Source organism: Mytilus galloprovincialis, chromosome 1 (assembly GCF_965363235.1).
Source record: "Mytilus galloprovincialis chromosome 1, xbMytGall1.hap1.1, whole genome shotgun sequence".
Lineage (NCBI taxonomy): Eukaryota > Metazoa > Mollusca > Bivalvia > Mytilida > Mytilidae > Mytilus > Mytilus galloprovincialis.
Genome location: NC_134838.1, coordinates 71,411,397 through 71,430,308, shown reverse-complemented (window position 1 = coordinate 71,430,308; position 18,912 = coordinate 71,411,397). Strand labels below are relative to the sequence as shown.

Sequence of the window (18,912 nt, the reverse complement as noted above, 5' to 3'; positions counted from 1 at the left end):
CCAAAAACCGCAAAAAATTTGACAGAAAATCTGGGGGGATTGTTGTTGTGTTTAAAAATTTATTAAAATCACACTTAAGTTTCCTGTCTAGTGATTCGGGGTATGTTCTTTGGCTGAAATTTAACCTAAGACATGAACCAAATTTTTTACTTGGTTGTGTCTATATACCTCCTGAAAACTCGAGGTATTCCTCTGTAGAGGCATTTGATGAAGTAGAAAATGAGCTCATTTTTTTTCAAGAGGAAAATATTCATACTATCCTTATTGGTGACTTTAATGCCAGATGCGGCACAGGTAGAGACTTTATATTTCCTAATGATGATTTAGCACAAATTTTGAATTTTGATGGTGCAGATGTAATAGATAATTATTTTCATAGCTTCCAAAAACTGATATTGTGTGATATCCCATTAGACAGAGCTAATGAGGATAAAGGTAGATGTAATACTTTTGGATCAAAGCTATTAAGTTTTTGCAAAAATAATAACATGTTTATTTGCAATGGACGAGTGGGTTCAATTAAGGGGGTTGGTCGTGTTACGAGTAGTCAGACGAGTCTTATTGATTATTGTATTGTATCGCCAGATCTATTTCCACTTTTGTCGGAATTCGAGGTCATTGACTTTGACCCATTATACTCAGATGTTCATTGCAGGTTACATGTTATATTCTCAACAGGTGTTACTACTGATTTGCATAACAATGATTCTACTCCGAACACGGTAAATATACCTGTTCGGTGGAACAATGAGATGAAAGATCAGTTTGTTAACATGGTTGAGGACAAACTCTCGACTGAAGATTTGTTCAATAAACTTGTCACATTAAATGTTGAAAGTGACACGTTTCAATCAGATATTGACAATTTTGTAGATTTTTTTAACAGCATATTTATTGATTCAGCGCATAATTGTTTTTGTGATAAGGTAGTTCGATATAACCAGCCGAATAGGCAAAACAAGGTGTTTCAACCCTGGTTTGATAAAAATTGTCATCAAAAGAGATCTGAATTTCACAAGTCAAAGAGAAAACATTATCTCTCTAAAACAGACGAATCCCGAGCTGATTTGAAGTATCGCGCTAAGGCTTATAAGATTGCAATGGGCAAGGCTTTTAATGACTTTCAGTTTAAGGCAGAGAAAGACTTGCGCAGTGCATCTGAAGGCGAACCACGAGAGCTCTGGAATATTTTAAATAACTTGAATAAATCTACTTCAAAAAGAGATGAAATTGATCTCGATAACTTGTATGAGTATTTTAAGAATCTGAACATTGATAAACATCCAGATGATGATGATGACGAATTTATCTTGCCAAACTGTGATGATGATGTTGTAAATAATATACACAATGGTGAAGTTTCAAACGATGAAATTTTGAATGCTGTGAAAAATTTAAAAAACAGCAAGGCCCCTGGGTTTGATAAGGTCATTAATGAGTATATTAAATCGACCATTAATGCTACTTTGCCTATGTATAGAGAGATTTTTAATATGATTTTGAATACTGGTGTAGTTCCTCAAATTTGGACGGTTGGAATAATTATTGCTACATGTATATATAAAAACAAGGGCGATCTGAACAACCCAGATTCGTATAGAGGTATAACATTAGTGTCCTCACTTGGTAAACTTTTTACAGCAGTACTTAATAGTAGGTTGACAAAGTATGCTGAACTGATAGAAACTATACCAAAGGCACAAGCCGGATTTAGAAAAGGATATAGTACGAATGACAATATATTTATACTACATGTTTTGATAGAATTATACTTTTATAACAATAAGAAACTTTTCTGTACTTTTGTAGATTTCAAGAAAGCATTTGATACTGTTTGTAGGGTGGGACTTTGGAAAAAACTTATAAATTGTAATATCACGGGAAAGATATTTAAAGTTATTTATAATATGTATGGCAATATCAAGTCTTGTATCAAAAAGGGGGGTGAGTTATCAGGGTTTTTTCCTTGTGAAGTTGGTGTTCGTCAAGGGGAAAATTTATCTCCTTTCTTATTTTCTGTATTTCTCTCGGACCTTGAGACTTTTTTCAGTGAAAATGGTATATCTGGACTCCAAACCGTACCACAAAAAACTCTTGAACACCTAAATACGTTTTTGTTGTTATTTATACTATTGTATGCTGATGATACAATAATTTTAGCTGAATCAGCAGCAGCATTGCAAAAGTGTTTAGATGTATTTGAACAATATTGTAATATATGGAAACTATCAGTAAATGTTGAAAAAACTAACGTGATGGTATTCTCCAAAAGAAAGTACGCTATGATTGATAATTTTAAACTATATGGTTCAATTATTGAAAGAGTGAAGTCGTACCCGTATCTTGGTTTGCTTTTAAACCAAAACGGGAAATTTGTAATAACAAAAAAGTTAGCAGAACAAGGACAGAAAGCACTTTATGCTCTATACAGAAAGATTAGGAATATATCTATTCCAGTAGATCTACAGCTTAAGCTATTTGATTCTTTAATTGATCCTATACCTTTATATGGGAGCGAAATTTGGGGATATGAAAAATTAGACATATTGGAAACGGTGCACTTGCAATTCCTAAAGAAGGTGCTCTCTGTCCGAAGGTCAACGCCAAACTTCATGGTGTACGGCGAAACAGGTAGATATCCACTAGACATACATGTAAAATTACGTATACTTAATTTTTGGGTAAAATTACTTCGAATGATTCTAAACTGTCTAGTATTATGTACAAGTTATTGTATGAAATGAATTGTTCAGGAAATATGCAATCAAAATGGTTATTAAATGTGAAATCTATACTTAATGATGTTGGCTTATCGTTTGTATGGGATAACCAAGAAGTTCTTAGTAAAAATAGTATAAAATATTATGTTAAACAAATCTTACAAGACCAATTTGTACAAAAATGGCACAGTATGGCTGAAAGTGCCTCAAGAGGGGAACTTTATTTATCATTTAAAAGGGATTTCTGTCTTGAAGGCTACTTGATGAAACTAAATAAACAACGCAGAGTACACTTGAGTAAACTGCGATGTTCAAATTTAAAATTCCCTATAGAAGCCGGAAGATGGTTAAATATACCTCGTGAGGACAGAATATGCACATTATGTGACATGGGTGTAATAGGAAATTAATTTCATTATCTGCTAGTATGTTGTAACCCTAATATTGAAAGAATTAGAAAAATACATATACCAAGATACTATTTTTTTAACCCAACTGAGGACAAGCTATTTGGTTTGCTATACTATTGTAATATAAAAGTGCTCAATAATGTTGCATTATTTTTGCAAAAAATCATGAAGTATTTTTGATAAAAGAAACTGTTTAGTACTTACCTAATTCAAGTTGTGTGTTATAATCCAATTAATCATATGATATGATATATATATTTATCATATGTTTAGTAGTAAATACAGTAGTTTTGCATATGTGATAAATAGCCTGCTGTTTAATCCATATCGCGCAACTTTAATGCGCACCCTTTATCGCATACCCTTTATCACACCCCTACCCTTTATCGCATACCCTTTATCACACCCCTACTTTTTTTTTTCTTTTTTTTACATAAAGTCAGTTTTGGTTTTTTTTTTGCTTAAGAAAAATTTTCCTCAAAATAGGTAAATTTTTTGAATGACGTCATTGTTTGGTCACGAACGTCGAGTTTTCATATTGTATGTGACGTCACGAACGTCAAGTTTTCATATTTTTTGGCACACTAAATGCAACTATGAAAAATACAAAACTCACAAATTAATACAATAATAAACAAAATATTTTTAAAACAACAGCACGCAAATTGTAAGGTAACCCATGTGCTTCGGATAAGTAATGAAGCAGTTCTTTTAAGACCTTTGAAACAAGACAAAAGTAGAACTGAAGGTAACCCAGTGCTATGGATCAGAAAACAGTTCATATAATATAATACTCTTCTGTTGAAATATATGATAAAGTGTATAATAAATGGCAAAATCCGTGTCACATGCCGTATCACCCTCGACCAATATCATCCCTCGGGCCTAAAGGCCCTTGGGCTGATATTGATGTCTCGGGATGATACGACATATGATACGGATTTTGCCATGTATTATTCTCTATATATATGTCATGATATGTGTATTTGTTTGGATCGTTTAAATCACGTGTTAAACAACCGTATGTTACGGTGTGTTTGATGACTTATATTAAATTGACCTGTATATTATGTTTATTTCAGTTTTGTTCTGTTATTATACCACTTCTGTCAAGCTGTATATTATGTATATCTGCCTCTTTTAACAGTGTAAACTGTCAGAGTGTACAATAAAATCTTGAAATCTTGAATCTATAAATCCTAATAACATCAATATAATGACAATACAGAAAACAATGTGGGTCGGCAATCAAACCTTTTTTTTTTTGTATTCGCTGTTGGTATATATGTATGATTGTGGTACATTGGTATAATTTGGTGCCTTTACTACAACTCGAGAATGTATGTTTTTGTTTCAGAAAACTGCCTAGGTATATACTAAGTGAACGTTTAACAAATATCTGGTACTGGGAAAATCATTAAGGCAGGAGTAATCCATAATATATGAATGTGTAATTTATGTTTCAGTGAATATACGACCTATGCCGGAAATGTCACATTATATGCCCTGTATGAGACATGAATAACAATATTTTTTTATGAGCATACTTAGATTTTCTTGATGGACTTGACCAAACGATAAATTAATAAAAGAATATCATATTGTTTACAACTTCTGTGATGTAAAGTTTTATATTTTCCGGGATCAGCATGTTATAGTTATTGACCAAGCAAGTTGGTTTATATCATTTAATCTGCAAGGCTCGGGTGACACTTATTAACCCACATGACGTAGGAGTTCGGTTTAAATGGCTGTCCCGAGCCTATCCTGGTTTCCGTTACTACGGTCCAGGTATTAGCTAATAGCTATACGCTCTCACGTATATTGGTATACGTGTAACATACTGAATACGCGATCGGGAACAAGTCTATTCCGAGCCGTGCAGATTAAATTTTATATACAGATTTGATTGGCCAATTACTGTTCTAACACATGACGACGGCACACGGTATTCCGCAATCCACAGCTCCTATTACAGTTTCTTGTAGGGTAAAGAAAGGGCAAAACACGCTTATATGTAGTTAAAGGTTGGTAAGTACTATTTTTTTTTTTTTGATTTAGGTTTCTGCCTTTACTGTTAAATTATTTGGAGAATCATAATTTAATGGTAGATTTTTTTCAAATAAATTTGTTTAGAAATGGACATGTGTGTAGAACCCTATATATTGTTCAAAACTACACTATATGTTGCCCTCTAGAATGCTAGATGGCTTTACTTCGTTTTTGTCGTTAACTTTGATTGCTGTCTTATTGACACATAACCTTCATCTTCTACAGTAAAGTTCCGTTTGTTGCACTCGGTGTAAGAAAAATCAAACCTTTGGGTTATTGAGTATAGATTAATGGAATTTAAGTAAATAAACTTAAATTCAGTTATCGCTGAGGCCACTGACGGATTGTGTTTCATGTTTTAGATTTACCTAATATGAGTGACGTTTTTATCTGTGACGTAATTTAGTACTTTTTAGAATTTCATCGCAGCAAGCAAACTGTTTAAATTTCGTAAGCGGTAACATTGAAAACCCTCTCTTCCACTCCTTTTTTTTGTACGAGATACTGCTCTTTGTATTTATTTTTCAGGTTTGTGTCGGTGACTGGTGATACAGAGTTGACTGATGGTGTTAACTTGTTTGTTGTTGAGAAAAGTGACTTTTATTTGAACTTTGAGCATCATAAAAAGATTCCCAGTAAATGGCAGAATTCGCTGTATAGAATCTTAACGTTAACTATGAAATTTTAGGTTTTTGGATAATACAGACTACACTTGTGTATCCCACGGTGTTTTCTAAAGTTAAAGCACCTGTCCAGTGTATCCCACGGTGCATCTTCACGTGCATTTTCATATATATCTATCTATCTATTTATCTGGTTGCCATATTAATCCGGGCAATTAACCGAACCATATATCTATCTACATATACATATACATCTATGGTCTATCTATCTATGTATAACATATATCATATGAATCTATCATAATTTTATTATGAATAAATGCTGTTGCCAGATATCGCCAAACCATATAATTATGTATTTTGTTTTAATGGCACCATCTGAGATGATTGCCTTTCTTTCCCTCAATAATATGCTTTGAGAATGATGAACCGAGGAGGAATGTACCGATCGCGAAATTCAAAATGATTATAAGTTAACTTCCCTTTTCAATCTTTAAAAATCCCAAACCCCCTTTTTTTACCGTCCATTTTGTATTCTACTTTTAAATTATTATTTTTTTAACACACGTCACATCTAAACAAAGTCAGATTCATCTGCAGTTTAACTTAGAATACTGATTAGACAGGTTACCCTGTATTTCTGAATTTCTGTTTTCCGGTTTGACTGTGAAACACTGATTTAAGATTTACATTGTACACAACATATTAAAAAAATATTCTATGTCTCGCCCATTAATTGGAGAACATAAAAATTATCATTGTTTTTAGTCTCGCTTCACTCGGTGATATTTTTAAAATTTTATGGAATTACACCCCTTTCAACATTTACCGCCCCTAAAGGTAAGAGTACCTTTAAACTGTGCAATGTATCTGAGGTAGTTAATGCACACCTAATTTGCTGTGCATTATCCAGATTAAAGCACCTTAAGATCAAAGAGATTTTGCCCATGTCGTGTTAAGCGGCTGCGCAGTTACGTCACACTCTCTTGTTTGAATATCAGGATATATTTCTTTTCTCTATTGTTTATTTGATTTTAATTATAACTAATTGATAAGCATAAGTATTCCGTTTGCTAGTGGGTAAACTAAATATATGTAGGACCAGACACGCAATGAATATACCGCAACTTGTACAAAAAAAGAAGAATAATGTAGTCTTCTCCAAAATATATTTGTATTGTAATGCAAATACAGAGCCACACGTTAACATCTAAAGCATTTCTCAAGTTGGGCAATAATTTCAACGAGCATAATTATTACGAAATATAGTACGTGTATATTAGGCCGGAAAATATAAGTGGTGTTTCATGTTTCCCCGTCTACCATACATGCATTGCATTTCCTAACTCCTTACTAAGAGATAAGTTGAGAAGTTGTTTTACTCTTTTAAAATCATATTATTATATTTCAGTATTCCAACTTATTTAACTGGAAGTTAGTGTACAACATTTACTATTCATTGCTTTAAGTTGGTGTCAAATTTTCCCAAAAAAATTTAATATGTATATACATGCATATGTTTGTCCATTATACTCTATACTGTAAACCCACTTGAGACCCTCATACTTGTGCTTGGTCTTGTACTTACCCACATAAATCACAGCAATCAAAATCTGGAACTACATCACTTGACCTTTCACTGTAAAATATAATTACGATATAAATACCAAGTCGTTTACGTGACTCGGTCGGGGTTATAACCAACGACTGACATTACTTGAGGCGAACACGCTACCACGTAATCACCGAAACGGTTCGTGTGGATAAGAACAAATGCAAAAAAATAAAATTAGTTAAAATAATAAGTAAATAATCTAAACATAAATAGAATTAACACCATTTACTGTTAAATTTTGTGCAAATAAAAAAATCCATCTTGGGGTTTTTCCCACACTTTAACCAATCAAATTCTATGCCCTTCATCCCATCTACCATTTTCAAACATGCAGTAAAATATTTTGGTCAATTTAATTCAAGGAATTTTATGCATAAACACATCTTTTTGCCATAATTAATTTTGTCGCTTTGATCGAATAAAGATAATAAAAAAAACTATCTCTGAACGAAAGAAAACAGACAGAGTATATTTTATAACTTACGGGAATTTTTCTGTGTCTCCGTGATACCCTATACTGCATAAGCCAGCGCGTACTCCGTCATATTCAGCCACAAATATTCGATTATACACTTCCTGAGGTCGACCCTTACTGGTCACTCGAGTGAATTCTATAACCTTTGGAATACTGAAATATTTATAATTGGATTGGAAATTGTAAAGTCGTTGCGTTTTCCGTGAAAATACAAAATATTTGACAAAAACGAAGCTGATTGTTCTGCTTTGCATTTAGGTTTATGGGGTTGATAAAAATAATACTCCTTTTCTAATTGTGAGGTCAACTTGAAATTAATATATAAAAAAACAATGTTTTTAGTTTAAACAACACTAGAACTCACCCGCGAAATCGCGGGCATATACAGCTTGTGAACTGTTGTAGGATGAATTTTTGTAAAAGATATTATGTATGGACAATTACATAAAAAGTATTTTCCTTTTTTTAAAGTCCGATATTTGTTTCCTTTCTGTTAAATTCAATTATATTCGTATTTCTGGCCTACGACCACAATTATTCTTCTCCTTTGCTACAATGCTTCTTTTGGTAAAAGTCTAATCAAATTAAAAATTTGCACCGTTTCAAACATGAAATAAATGTAACTGCTTATATATAGACCATTATTAGTCTAAAAACTATGCTTCTATGTCAATCCATCAGTGCTTTTTTTGAGAGCCTTATTAACATGCCAATGGTAGAATTTGAATCATGTATAAATGACTAATACCGACTAAGGCAAATTTGAGGGGTAGTCGATCGGAGGGGTCCTGATCCCGAAATCCCGGCTCAAAACCACGAAATCTCGAGATGCAGAGTTTAAAGAAATTCATATCCCGAAATCGAAAAATATATTCCCGGATCCCGTAAGGATAAATCCCCAAATCCCGAGCTTAAAAACACCCGGTCCCGACGCCGCGAAAAAAGTTATGCCTCCCTCTAATCTCTCCCTTACTTTCATTTTTGCCAAATAACTATTTTCCCTTTTAACAATAAATGTTTATGCCCTAATTATGTGCATTATGTTTTCTAGTCTGCATCTGTGCGTTCGTTTGTTCGGTCGTACGTCCGTCCGTCTCGTCCGTCAATCCCACTTCAGGTAAAAGTTTTTGGTCGAGGTAGTTTTAGATTAAGTTAAGCATGTTTTACTTATTTTAATATATATGCAAGTGGTATGACCCCTCAAATAGTAAACATTTCAAAGAAAACAGTAAACAGAATCAGGGACTTTCTTTACTAACATAGAAATTCCCTGATAGAATACAGAGAGTCTCTATATATTAAAGTATTGTAATCGTAGTTTACATGTAGATAAACGCGAAAAAAAAAAATTCCTCTCTAAGGAGGTATAATAGTTTTGATTTTTGTGATCTAAACACCATGTATGGAGAACGATCTACGATTGGTTGTACTTGTGTCACATGTTTTACTTATTTTAATATAAATGCAACTGGTATGAACCCTTAAATAGTAAACATTTGAAAAAAAAAACAAACAGTAGACAGAATACAGAGAGTCTCTATATACTAAAGTGGTATAATCGTAGTTTACATGTAGATAAACGCGGAAAAAAAAATTATAGTTGTGGTTCTTGCGATCTTAACACCATGAAATGGAGAACGCTCTGATTAGCTTATCTATTTTTTATTTTAGTTATCTATCATACGAATGGTTGTATTTGTGAGTTTCAAACCGGAAGTCTTATCTATGATTAAAGTCAGTCTGATGATGGAATCATATCCGGACTCCTTTTGGTGTCAGACCACCAATTAAAAATCCCTATCTGTTCAACCAAATTGTGCAATTTTCACAGCTTTCTAAATATTTTACCTTAAGTTTAACTTCATAGAAACCAGGTATATCCTTTATTGTACATGTATCAGCTTTCTACATGACAATGTTCACCATACCTTTAAAGCCTTCTAACAAAATAACTGACCTTCAAACAGAGGTACCCCCAAAAATATACCTGGTTTTCTGGAAATCTAAAATTAGTATACTATGGAGCGCATTAATCCTTAATTTTTAATGCAAACTCATAGACAAGTAAATTTTGGCTCAAAATGATCTAGATATATTTCTCTTTCACCAAAAGTTTCATTCCTGCAAATTTGTTGGTTAGTTTAAGTAAACAAGAACATCAAAAGCACTATTTTGTGTCAGAGTAGGGCTACTTTTACATACGTTTTAAATTGGAGGGAGTAATTGGTGGTCTGACACCAAAATTTTTTGTCGTTTTTCTCCCAAAATAACTCAATCTGAATGATCATAACAATGGATGACAAATGCGACTATGCATGTTACCTATAGGACACAGAGGCATGATGATGGATTTATTGTGGAAGGAAGAGAAGCGACACACAAAATGAGGTCTCCTCGTTTAATAGTATAGATTTTTTCAAATAAATTAAACTGGACTGGGCAACAGGCATAGTGTAATATATATAGGGGGTTGAATCCGCGTTTCCGGAAATACTGTTCAGTCCGTATACGATTTTGTTATATACATGTATGTAATTGTAATCACAGGTACTGTCTCTTTTTCGTTTCGCAAGCGCCATTAAAGGATGTAATTTTATGAGTTCCTAATATTTTGCATTTCGTATCCCCATCCAAGATTATTACATGGCGGAGGACCCAAAATATAATTTCAAAGGACTTTATTTGTGTAAAACTGAACTGAAACCATGTGAACTGACATTTTTTTCCATAATTTTCACTGAAGTGGGAAAAACACGTGGGTGGTCAAATTTTTTTGTGTGCCCGATATACTGAAAATAGACAGTTTTTCATTGACACCATATTATTCCATCTACTTGTGGAACGAGCGCCACGACCACGCTTCTCCAGAAAAATTTCGAACACAGGAAAAAATACTTGAACATCAAATTACAGAAGTGAATAAATATATTTCACAGTAAAATACACTTTTTCATAAAAACTCTCCATTATTTGGTCTTGACTTGGAACGGAACAGAAAACATAGAGAGCGTTCCCAAGCATCATATAATTTAAATTACGCACTTTATATCGATGGAATTCATCCTATACCAGAATTAGCCAGGTTATGGGTTATAAGACGGAAATACTGTTCAGTCCGTATACGATTTTATTATATACATGTATGTAATTGTAATCACAAGTACTGTCTCTTTTTCGTTTTGCAAGCGCCATTAAAGGATGTAATTTTATGAGTTCCTAATATTTTGCCTCTCGTATCCCCACCTAAGATTATTACAATAGCCTATGTAAGCCCTCTCCACAAAACAAGGTACAATATGTTACATTCAAACATAGCAACACATACACAAACAGAACGACAAACAGAATTAATTTTTTAAAAATACCTTTTAGCTGACTGGAATGATGCTTCAAATAGTTAACTCAGATCAAAAGAATGACTATTTCAAGAATACTTCAAATGTTAACTCAGAAAAATAAGAAAAATAGATGTTTTGAGAGTTAGAAGTTCTAACGAAAGTTCTAACGATTCAGTGTGCACACCCGTAGCCAGGATTCGAGGGGTTTGTACGACCCCCCCCCCCCCCCCCCCCTTTTTCTCCCTTTTTTAGCTCACCTGGCCGAAAGGCCAAGTGAGCTTTTCTCATCACTTGGCGTCCGGCGTCCGTCGTCGTCCTGCGTTAACTTTTACAAAAATCTTCTCCTCTGAAACTACTGGGTCAAATTTAACCTAACTTGGCCACAATCATCATTGGGGTATCTAGTTTAAAAAATGTGTCCGGTGACCCGGCCAACCAACCAAGATGGCCGCCATGGCTAAAAATAGAACATAGGGGTAAAATGCAGTTTTTGGCTTATAACTCAAAAACCAAAGCATTTAGAGCAAATCTGACATGGGGTAATATTGTTCATCAGGTCAAGATCTATCTGCCCTGATATATTCAGATGAATCGGATATTTCGTTGTTGGGTTGCTGCCCCTGAAATGGTAATTTTAAGGAAATTTTGCTGTTTTTTGGTTATTATCTTGAATATTATTATAGATAGAGATAAACTGTAAACATCAATAATGTTCAGCAAAGTAAGATCTACAAATAAGTCAACATGACCAAAATGGTCAGTTGACCACTTTAGGAGTTATTGCCCTTTATAGTCAATTTTTAACCATTTTTCGTAAATCTTAGTAATCTTTTAGAAAAATTTTCTCCTCTGAAACTACTGGGCCAAATTTAACCAAATTTGGCCATAATCATCATTGGGGTATCTAGTTAAAAAAATGTGTCTGGTACCCCGCCCAACCAACCAAGATGGCCGCCATGGCTAAAAATAGAACATAGGTGTAAAATGCAGTTTTTGGCTTATAACTCAAAAACCAAAGCATTTAAAGCAAACCTGACAAGGGGTAAAATTGTTCATCAGGTCAAGATCTAGCTGCCCTGATATTTTCAGATGAATCGGACATTCTGTTGTTGGGTTGCTGCCCCTGAATTGGTAATTTTGAGGAAATTTTGCTGTTTTTTTGTTATCTTGAATATTATTATAGATAGAGATAAACTGTAAACAGCAATAATGTACACCAAAGTAAGAACTAAGTCACTATGACCAAAATAGTCAATTGACCCCCCTAAGGAGTTATTGCCCTTCATAGTCAATTTTTAACAATTTTCTTAAAATTTGAAGATTTTCAATAACATTTTCCACAGAAAGTACTGTTATAGATAGAGATAATTGTAAGCAGCAAGAATGTTTAGTAAAGTAAGATCTACAAACACATCACCATCACCAAAACACAATTTTGTCATGAATCCATCTGTGTCCATTGTTTAAAATTCACATAGACCAAGGTGAGCGACACAGGCTCTTTAGAGCCTCTAGTTGGTTATTATCTTGAATATTATTATAGATAGAGATAAACTGTAAACAGCAATAATGTTCAGCAAAGTAAGATTTACAAATAAGTCAACATGACTGACATTGTCAGTTGACCCCTTTAGGAGTTATTGCCCTTTATAGTCAATTTTGAACCATTTTTCGTAAATCTTAGTTATCTTTTACAAAAATCTTCTCCTCTGAAACTACTGGGCCAAGTTCATTAAAGATAGAGATAATTGTAAGCAGCAAGAATGTTCAGTAAAGTAAGATTTACAAACACATCACCATCACCAAAACACAATTTTGTCATGAATCCATCTGCGTCCTTTGTTTAATATTCACATAGACCAAGGTGAGCGACACAGGCTCTTTAGAGCCTCTAGTTAAACATGCTTCCACCAAATGCACATTCATGGTGTAAAAATTGTGTAATCGTGAACATGTTGATGATAAAAATCAAATATTTAGATAGAAGTTTTCTGAAAGTTTATCATTTTATAAATATAAAATAATATCTTTTCTCCTTCACAATTTTTTAGATAACGTTTGATGTTTGGATTGGTTTGATATTTCATTTTGCTCTTGATGTTTAGTAAGTTTACATCAATTCATAACTGCACCTTATTAAACAAAAGGCTTTAAGCCAGACAACGCACATGCGCCATGACTATATATACATACATTGTATGTAAAAAAAATATAACATTAAACATAGTACCACCGGGCTTACTGTTAGGACTTTTCTTGTAATGTACTGATTGAAATATGTTTTTTTTAAGTCCAAACTAACGAAAACATATATCCCCATTCCTACTCTAATGAAAAAAAATAGCCACCCTGTTGATGACTTTTTCCTTAAATCATTCGCGATTTCACGAAATCGTGCCCGCGTTACACTGTGCCGATTTTTACGCCGATGGCAACACGATTATGGAAATTTTCGAAATCGGGACTGATCGTATCCAGATCGGGCTGTTCGTAGTGCCATCTTTAACCATTGTAGAACCATCGGCCACTTTTTCTAGCCTTCGGGGACAACTTCGGGAAGGGTTCTAAATTTTTTAACATGTTAAAAAATCCCCGAAGGTGCGTCCGATGTTTAGGGTTCGTATTGAGTTCGTATCCCCATCCTCACCATCGTAATGTCACCGGGAATGCATCTTTGAACATCGTATTGCATTCGTGTTTTCATCGTTTCCATCGGGCAGTTTTGACATTACGATGTCTACACGAATGAATCACGAAGATAACCGAAGGTCTTACGATGTCAACACGACTCCGCGAAGACCTCGTAATCCCGTCGTGATGCCATCGAATAAAAGTACGAAGGTGACAAGATGGAACTACGACGGCAATAAATCCAGCTAAATGTAAGTTAATTTTCGCGCTTAAATACATTTAAAGTGCCATGCGCGATATGCACTGGTCAGTCTAATACGACAGTTAAGAAAGAACATGGACCTCATATCATATGATTCTATGCAAACAAGAAAGGCGACAGCGTTGTTTCTATTAATATAAATGGAACAAAAACAGCAGGTATTACAGGCTCAGGATTTACTTTTACAAATAAAATATAATTTTTTGTCAATTTTTCATATCAAATAACATAATAAAAATCATAAACGCGCCTCGTATATCAACACTGCTGGTACACGTATATAGGGAAACCAACTTTTTCTTCATTATTCTGATTTTTTATGTATCGTCTGAGTTGTTGTCACACGAATGTTTACTCCATAAACATTTTGTTTTCTATATGTCATATTTGCCACATTTGTTGCTTTCCCCACATCCTTCCTTTCCTTTTTAATAAAAGGGATCAACGAACCCCTTACCTTTCCTTTAAGATAGATCAGTAAACATGGGCATAATTATGGGTGATTATTCAGACTAGTGCACACATTTTACAGTTTAAACAAGGCCATGCCGAGCGTGGCATCCCCTCGTATGTAACATATTGGGGACAAATATGGACACTATATTTGTATATGACACATGCAGAAAATGGTAAATTGAATACGCATATTTGATACATAAACTATATTTTTAGAAATCAACCAAATTATTCAGTAACTGGAAATACCCACGGTCTTTCGTTTTATGATTAAACCAAAAATTAAATGTACAATATAATGTATATTCAATATTGATCAAACAATTTAAAACGCGTGATGCCTTCGGCATATAATTTAAATGCATCGTAAGCTGTACACGACGTCTTTTAAACATCGTATGGCCATTGCGCCATCATCGTAATCCATCGTGAAGCCTTCGTGATCCATCTTGTAGGCTTCGAATGTGATATGAAGCTTAAATACCGTTTTCGGTTAACATTCGTATGTCTATCTTTTGCTATCGTATATACTTTCGGCAAAAATCGTATAGACTTCGTTATTCATCGTACTTGCTTCGGTCACTTTTGGGTATTTTAACGAGATCGGGACCAACTTCGTACGAACTTACAATTTTCGCATTCGGGTGTCCATCGTATATAAAAATCGGGACAGTGTGACGCGGGCATATACAGGGTCCAATTTGTTTACTACGTTCTATTTGAATGTATAAATTATACGTAGATGCTATATTTGTGAACTTCAAAATTCCCCAAAATATTGAACTTGGTTCACGCAATGAAAATAAAATGTGTGTACTAACAGATCAAAGGGTCCAGTTCAAAAGTTTACATGACTTTTTGTATAATATATTATAAAGAATTTATACCTCGATTCCTTTGTTGCATGTACGACTTTGTCAATGAAAGCTTCTGTTGACAAATGTGCATAAAAGCTGCAGTCTTCATGTGTATCCATCATTTTTCGTATTTTGATTGGACCATGATTGTATAGTACTTCTTCGACAGCCGCTGCGGTATAAAATGGTTGCTGAGTAACGACTGCCATCAGTAATCTTTTTTTTTTGCCTATATCAAATTAAAAGAAAATAGAGAATACTAAATGTAACTTTCATTTCCTGTTAACGCACGACAGCATCTACATGTTTATTTACCAAATTAAAATGAATTTAAGTTTCACAAATGTGTTATACTCTCTTTCATTTTAATGTGCATTATAAATGTATGTGGGGTAACTGTGTGTGTGATGCCCCATAAGTTAACATGTGTATTGTATCCATGGACAATAGAAGGACAATTTAACAATTGATTAGCACTCAGACAGTACCAAATATTCGAATAAGTCAGATGTTAGTTTAATCAACCATATTGTGATGTGAAACTATGAAATGAGTCTCAAAATTCCTAAAGAAATTTTACTTTTCCCTGAAACACAATACAACACAGAGACATATTATAGAGTTGTTGGTTCTGTTCGATTCCGGTGTTTGATGGAGAGTTGTTCAATTCTCAATCATACAACATCTTATTTTTAGCTCACCTGACCTGAAGGGCCAAGTGAGCTTTTCTCATCACTTGGCGTCCGTCGTCCGTCGTCGTCGTCGTCGTTAACATTAACATTTTGAACTTCTTCTAGAGAACCACTGAATGGAATGAAACCAAACATGGCATGAATGTTCCTTATGAGATGCTGACCAAGTGTTGTTACCTGGTAGCCGATCCATCATCAAAGATGGGTGCCAGCGGGGAACTTAGTTTAACATACTAGGACCCTATGGGAAATGCATTCAAATAAATTCTATTAGAGAACCACTGAATGGAATGAAACTAAACATGACATGAATGTTCCTTATAAGGTGCTGACCAAGTGTTGTTACTTTGTAGCCGATCCATCATCCAAGATGGCCGGCAGCGGGGGACTTAGTTTAACATAGGACCCTATGGGAAATGCATACACATGACTTCTTTTAGAGAACCACTGAATGGAATGAAACCAAACATGGCATGAATGTTCCTTATGAGGTGCTGACTAAGTGTTGTTACTTTGTAGCCTATCCACCATCCAAGACGGCCGGCAGCGGGGGACTTAGTTTAACTTAGGACCCTATGGGAAATGCATACAAACGACTTCTTTTAGAGAACCGCTGAATGGAATGAAACTTAACATGGCATGAATATACCTTATGAGGTGCTGACCAAGTGTTGTTACTTTGTAGTGGATTCATCATCCAAGATGGCCACCAGCAGGGGACTTAGTTTAACGTAGGACCCTATGGGAAATACATACAAATGACTTCTTTTAGAGAACCACTGAATGAAATGAAACAAAACATAGCATGACTGTTCCTAATGAGATGCTGACCAAGTGTTGTTACTTTGTCGCCGATCCATTATCCAAGATGTCGCTAGTGGGGGACTTAGTTTATCATCGGACCCTATGGTAAATACTTTCAAATTGAACCACTGAATGGAATGAAATCAAAAATAGCATAAATGTTTCTTATGAGATGCTGACCAAGTGTTGTTACTTTGTAGCCGATCCATCATCCAAAATGACCGCCAGCGGGGGTTTAGTTTAACATACATGTAGAACCCTTAGTATGGGAAATGCATACAAAGGCCTTCTTTTAGAGAACCACTGAATGGAATGGAACCCAACATAGCATGAATGTTCCTTATGAGGTGCTGAGTACGTTTTGTAATTTTGTAGCCAAATTTTATCTTTTTTTTATATGATTTCAAAAACCCAAGTAGAGTCAGGTGAGCGATACAGGCTCTTGAGAGTCTCTAGTTTTTATAATAACAGATATTTTTACCAAATACAATGTAGTGATAATGAACCTTACAATCTGTCGTATAGCATCTAGAACACGGTATTGTATCTGCATGTATCTGTAATGTCTACTCTGACTGGAGAATTGCCTGTCATTCGAAGTACAATGTACCTCAGGTAAACACGTTTTTCTAGTATCGATTTTGGGTTATATATCATCTGTTATGTGTTGTAATTAATATTGAGAAGACAATAAGCCAAACACACGCAATTTTGAAATGACAAAAATAATTTTTATTTGAACATTATGAAAGTACATGCACAAATACTAAGACTATAATATTACTACATGTAGTTACCATGATTATTGTATCTAAACATATTGTAAATGGTACAAAAAAATTCATGTAATTCTATATTTATAACACGATTGTATGATGTGTGACGACCTAGATTTCATGTCCAAGATGAACAGATATTTATACAGATTACCCATACTTACAAGTAATTCGTTACGTTCTTGTTCTGTTGTCTTACACTGCTATTACCACTGTCAGTGTTCTGAGTGTCATGAGTACACCATGTACATAGTTTATAACCTTTTTAAGTCTATTTATTCACACACAAATACATAATTGCTCAAATACATGTTGCAAAGTTTAATACTGCCACTGTGTATTACACAATAAAGGTATTTAAATATGAAATACAATGAACTAAATGGTACAGTAAATAAATTGCTGAATGTAAAATTAAAGGGAGAGAACACATTATATCAAATATCACAATACGGGTGGTTAACTCTGCTATTGATCCTACAATGAGAGATCAATAGTGATGAATTATTTCCCTTAGGAAAGTAAGAATAGAGAATGGAAACGGGGGAATGTGTCAATAACAACCCGACCAAAGAACAGAAAACATCTCAAGATCACAAATTGGTCTTCGCAGCGAGAAATTCTCAAACACGGAGGCTGGCTTTAGCTGGTCCTTTGGTGTATACTAGGCTAGAACTAATTCCGAGACATTCAAATGAACAAAAAATATTTAAAAAACACACACGACTTACAGACATATATTTATAGTCGTTATGGATAGCTAGTGAGATGAGAAGATGTATCTATGTGTTTTATTTTTTTATAAACATTTTGTACATATAATTAATTTTATTTAGTTTTCAAGTCTGTTCATTACCTTTTATCGTTTTCTTTACTCAAATCGTTTGATATCGATAGTCATTTTTTATTCTAAGAATTGGTTAGAGTGCCAATGTATTACCATTTTGACTTTAGCATGGTTTGAATCATTGGAAGCAGCGCATTTCTCACGTTTACGATAACAGATTGAAAAAGGTAATTCCGCATTTGAGAGTATAAAGTATTTTAGGAAATATTTTCAAAATCGTACACCAAAACGACGTTATTGGCTAACACCAACCCCAAAAATTGAAATGCAACCAATGACGAGTCGTTGTTTTCATTTTGAGGTACCAACAAAGAAAATTACTGTTATCCCTTTTTATTATGAAACGGCGAATTG

General features: G+C 34.2%; 1 protein-coding gene across 1 annotated transcript in view; it reads right to left on the bottom strand.

Annotated features, from left to right (window-relative positions):
• LOC143082991 (uncharacterized) overlaps positions 1-18,041 on the bottom strand; it is a 28,213-nt gene extending 10,172 nt beyond the window's left edge. Inside the window, exons 1-4 of the mRNA XM_076259072.1 lie at positions 17,876-18,041; positions 15,470-15,668; positions 7,905-8,048; positions 7,394-7,444 (exon numbers count right to left, since the gene is read on the bottom strand). Of these exons, the coding sequence (XP_076115187.1) occupies positions 7,394-7,444; positions 7,905-8,048; positions 15,470-15,648 (374 nt within the window). The 5' untranslated portion in view covers positions 15,649-15,668; positions 17,876-18,041. The remainder of the gene's footprint in view (positions 1-7,393; positions 7,445-7,904; positions 8,049-15,469; positions 15,669-17,875) is intronic.
• Positions 18,042-18,912: the final 871 nt, after the last annotated feature.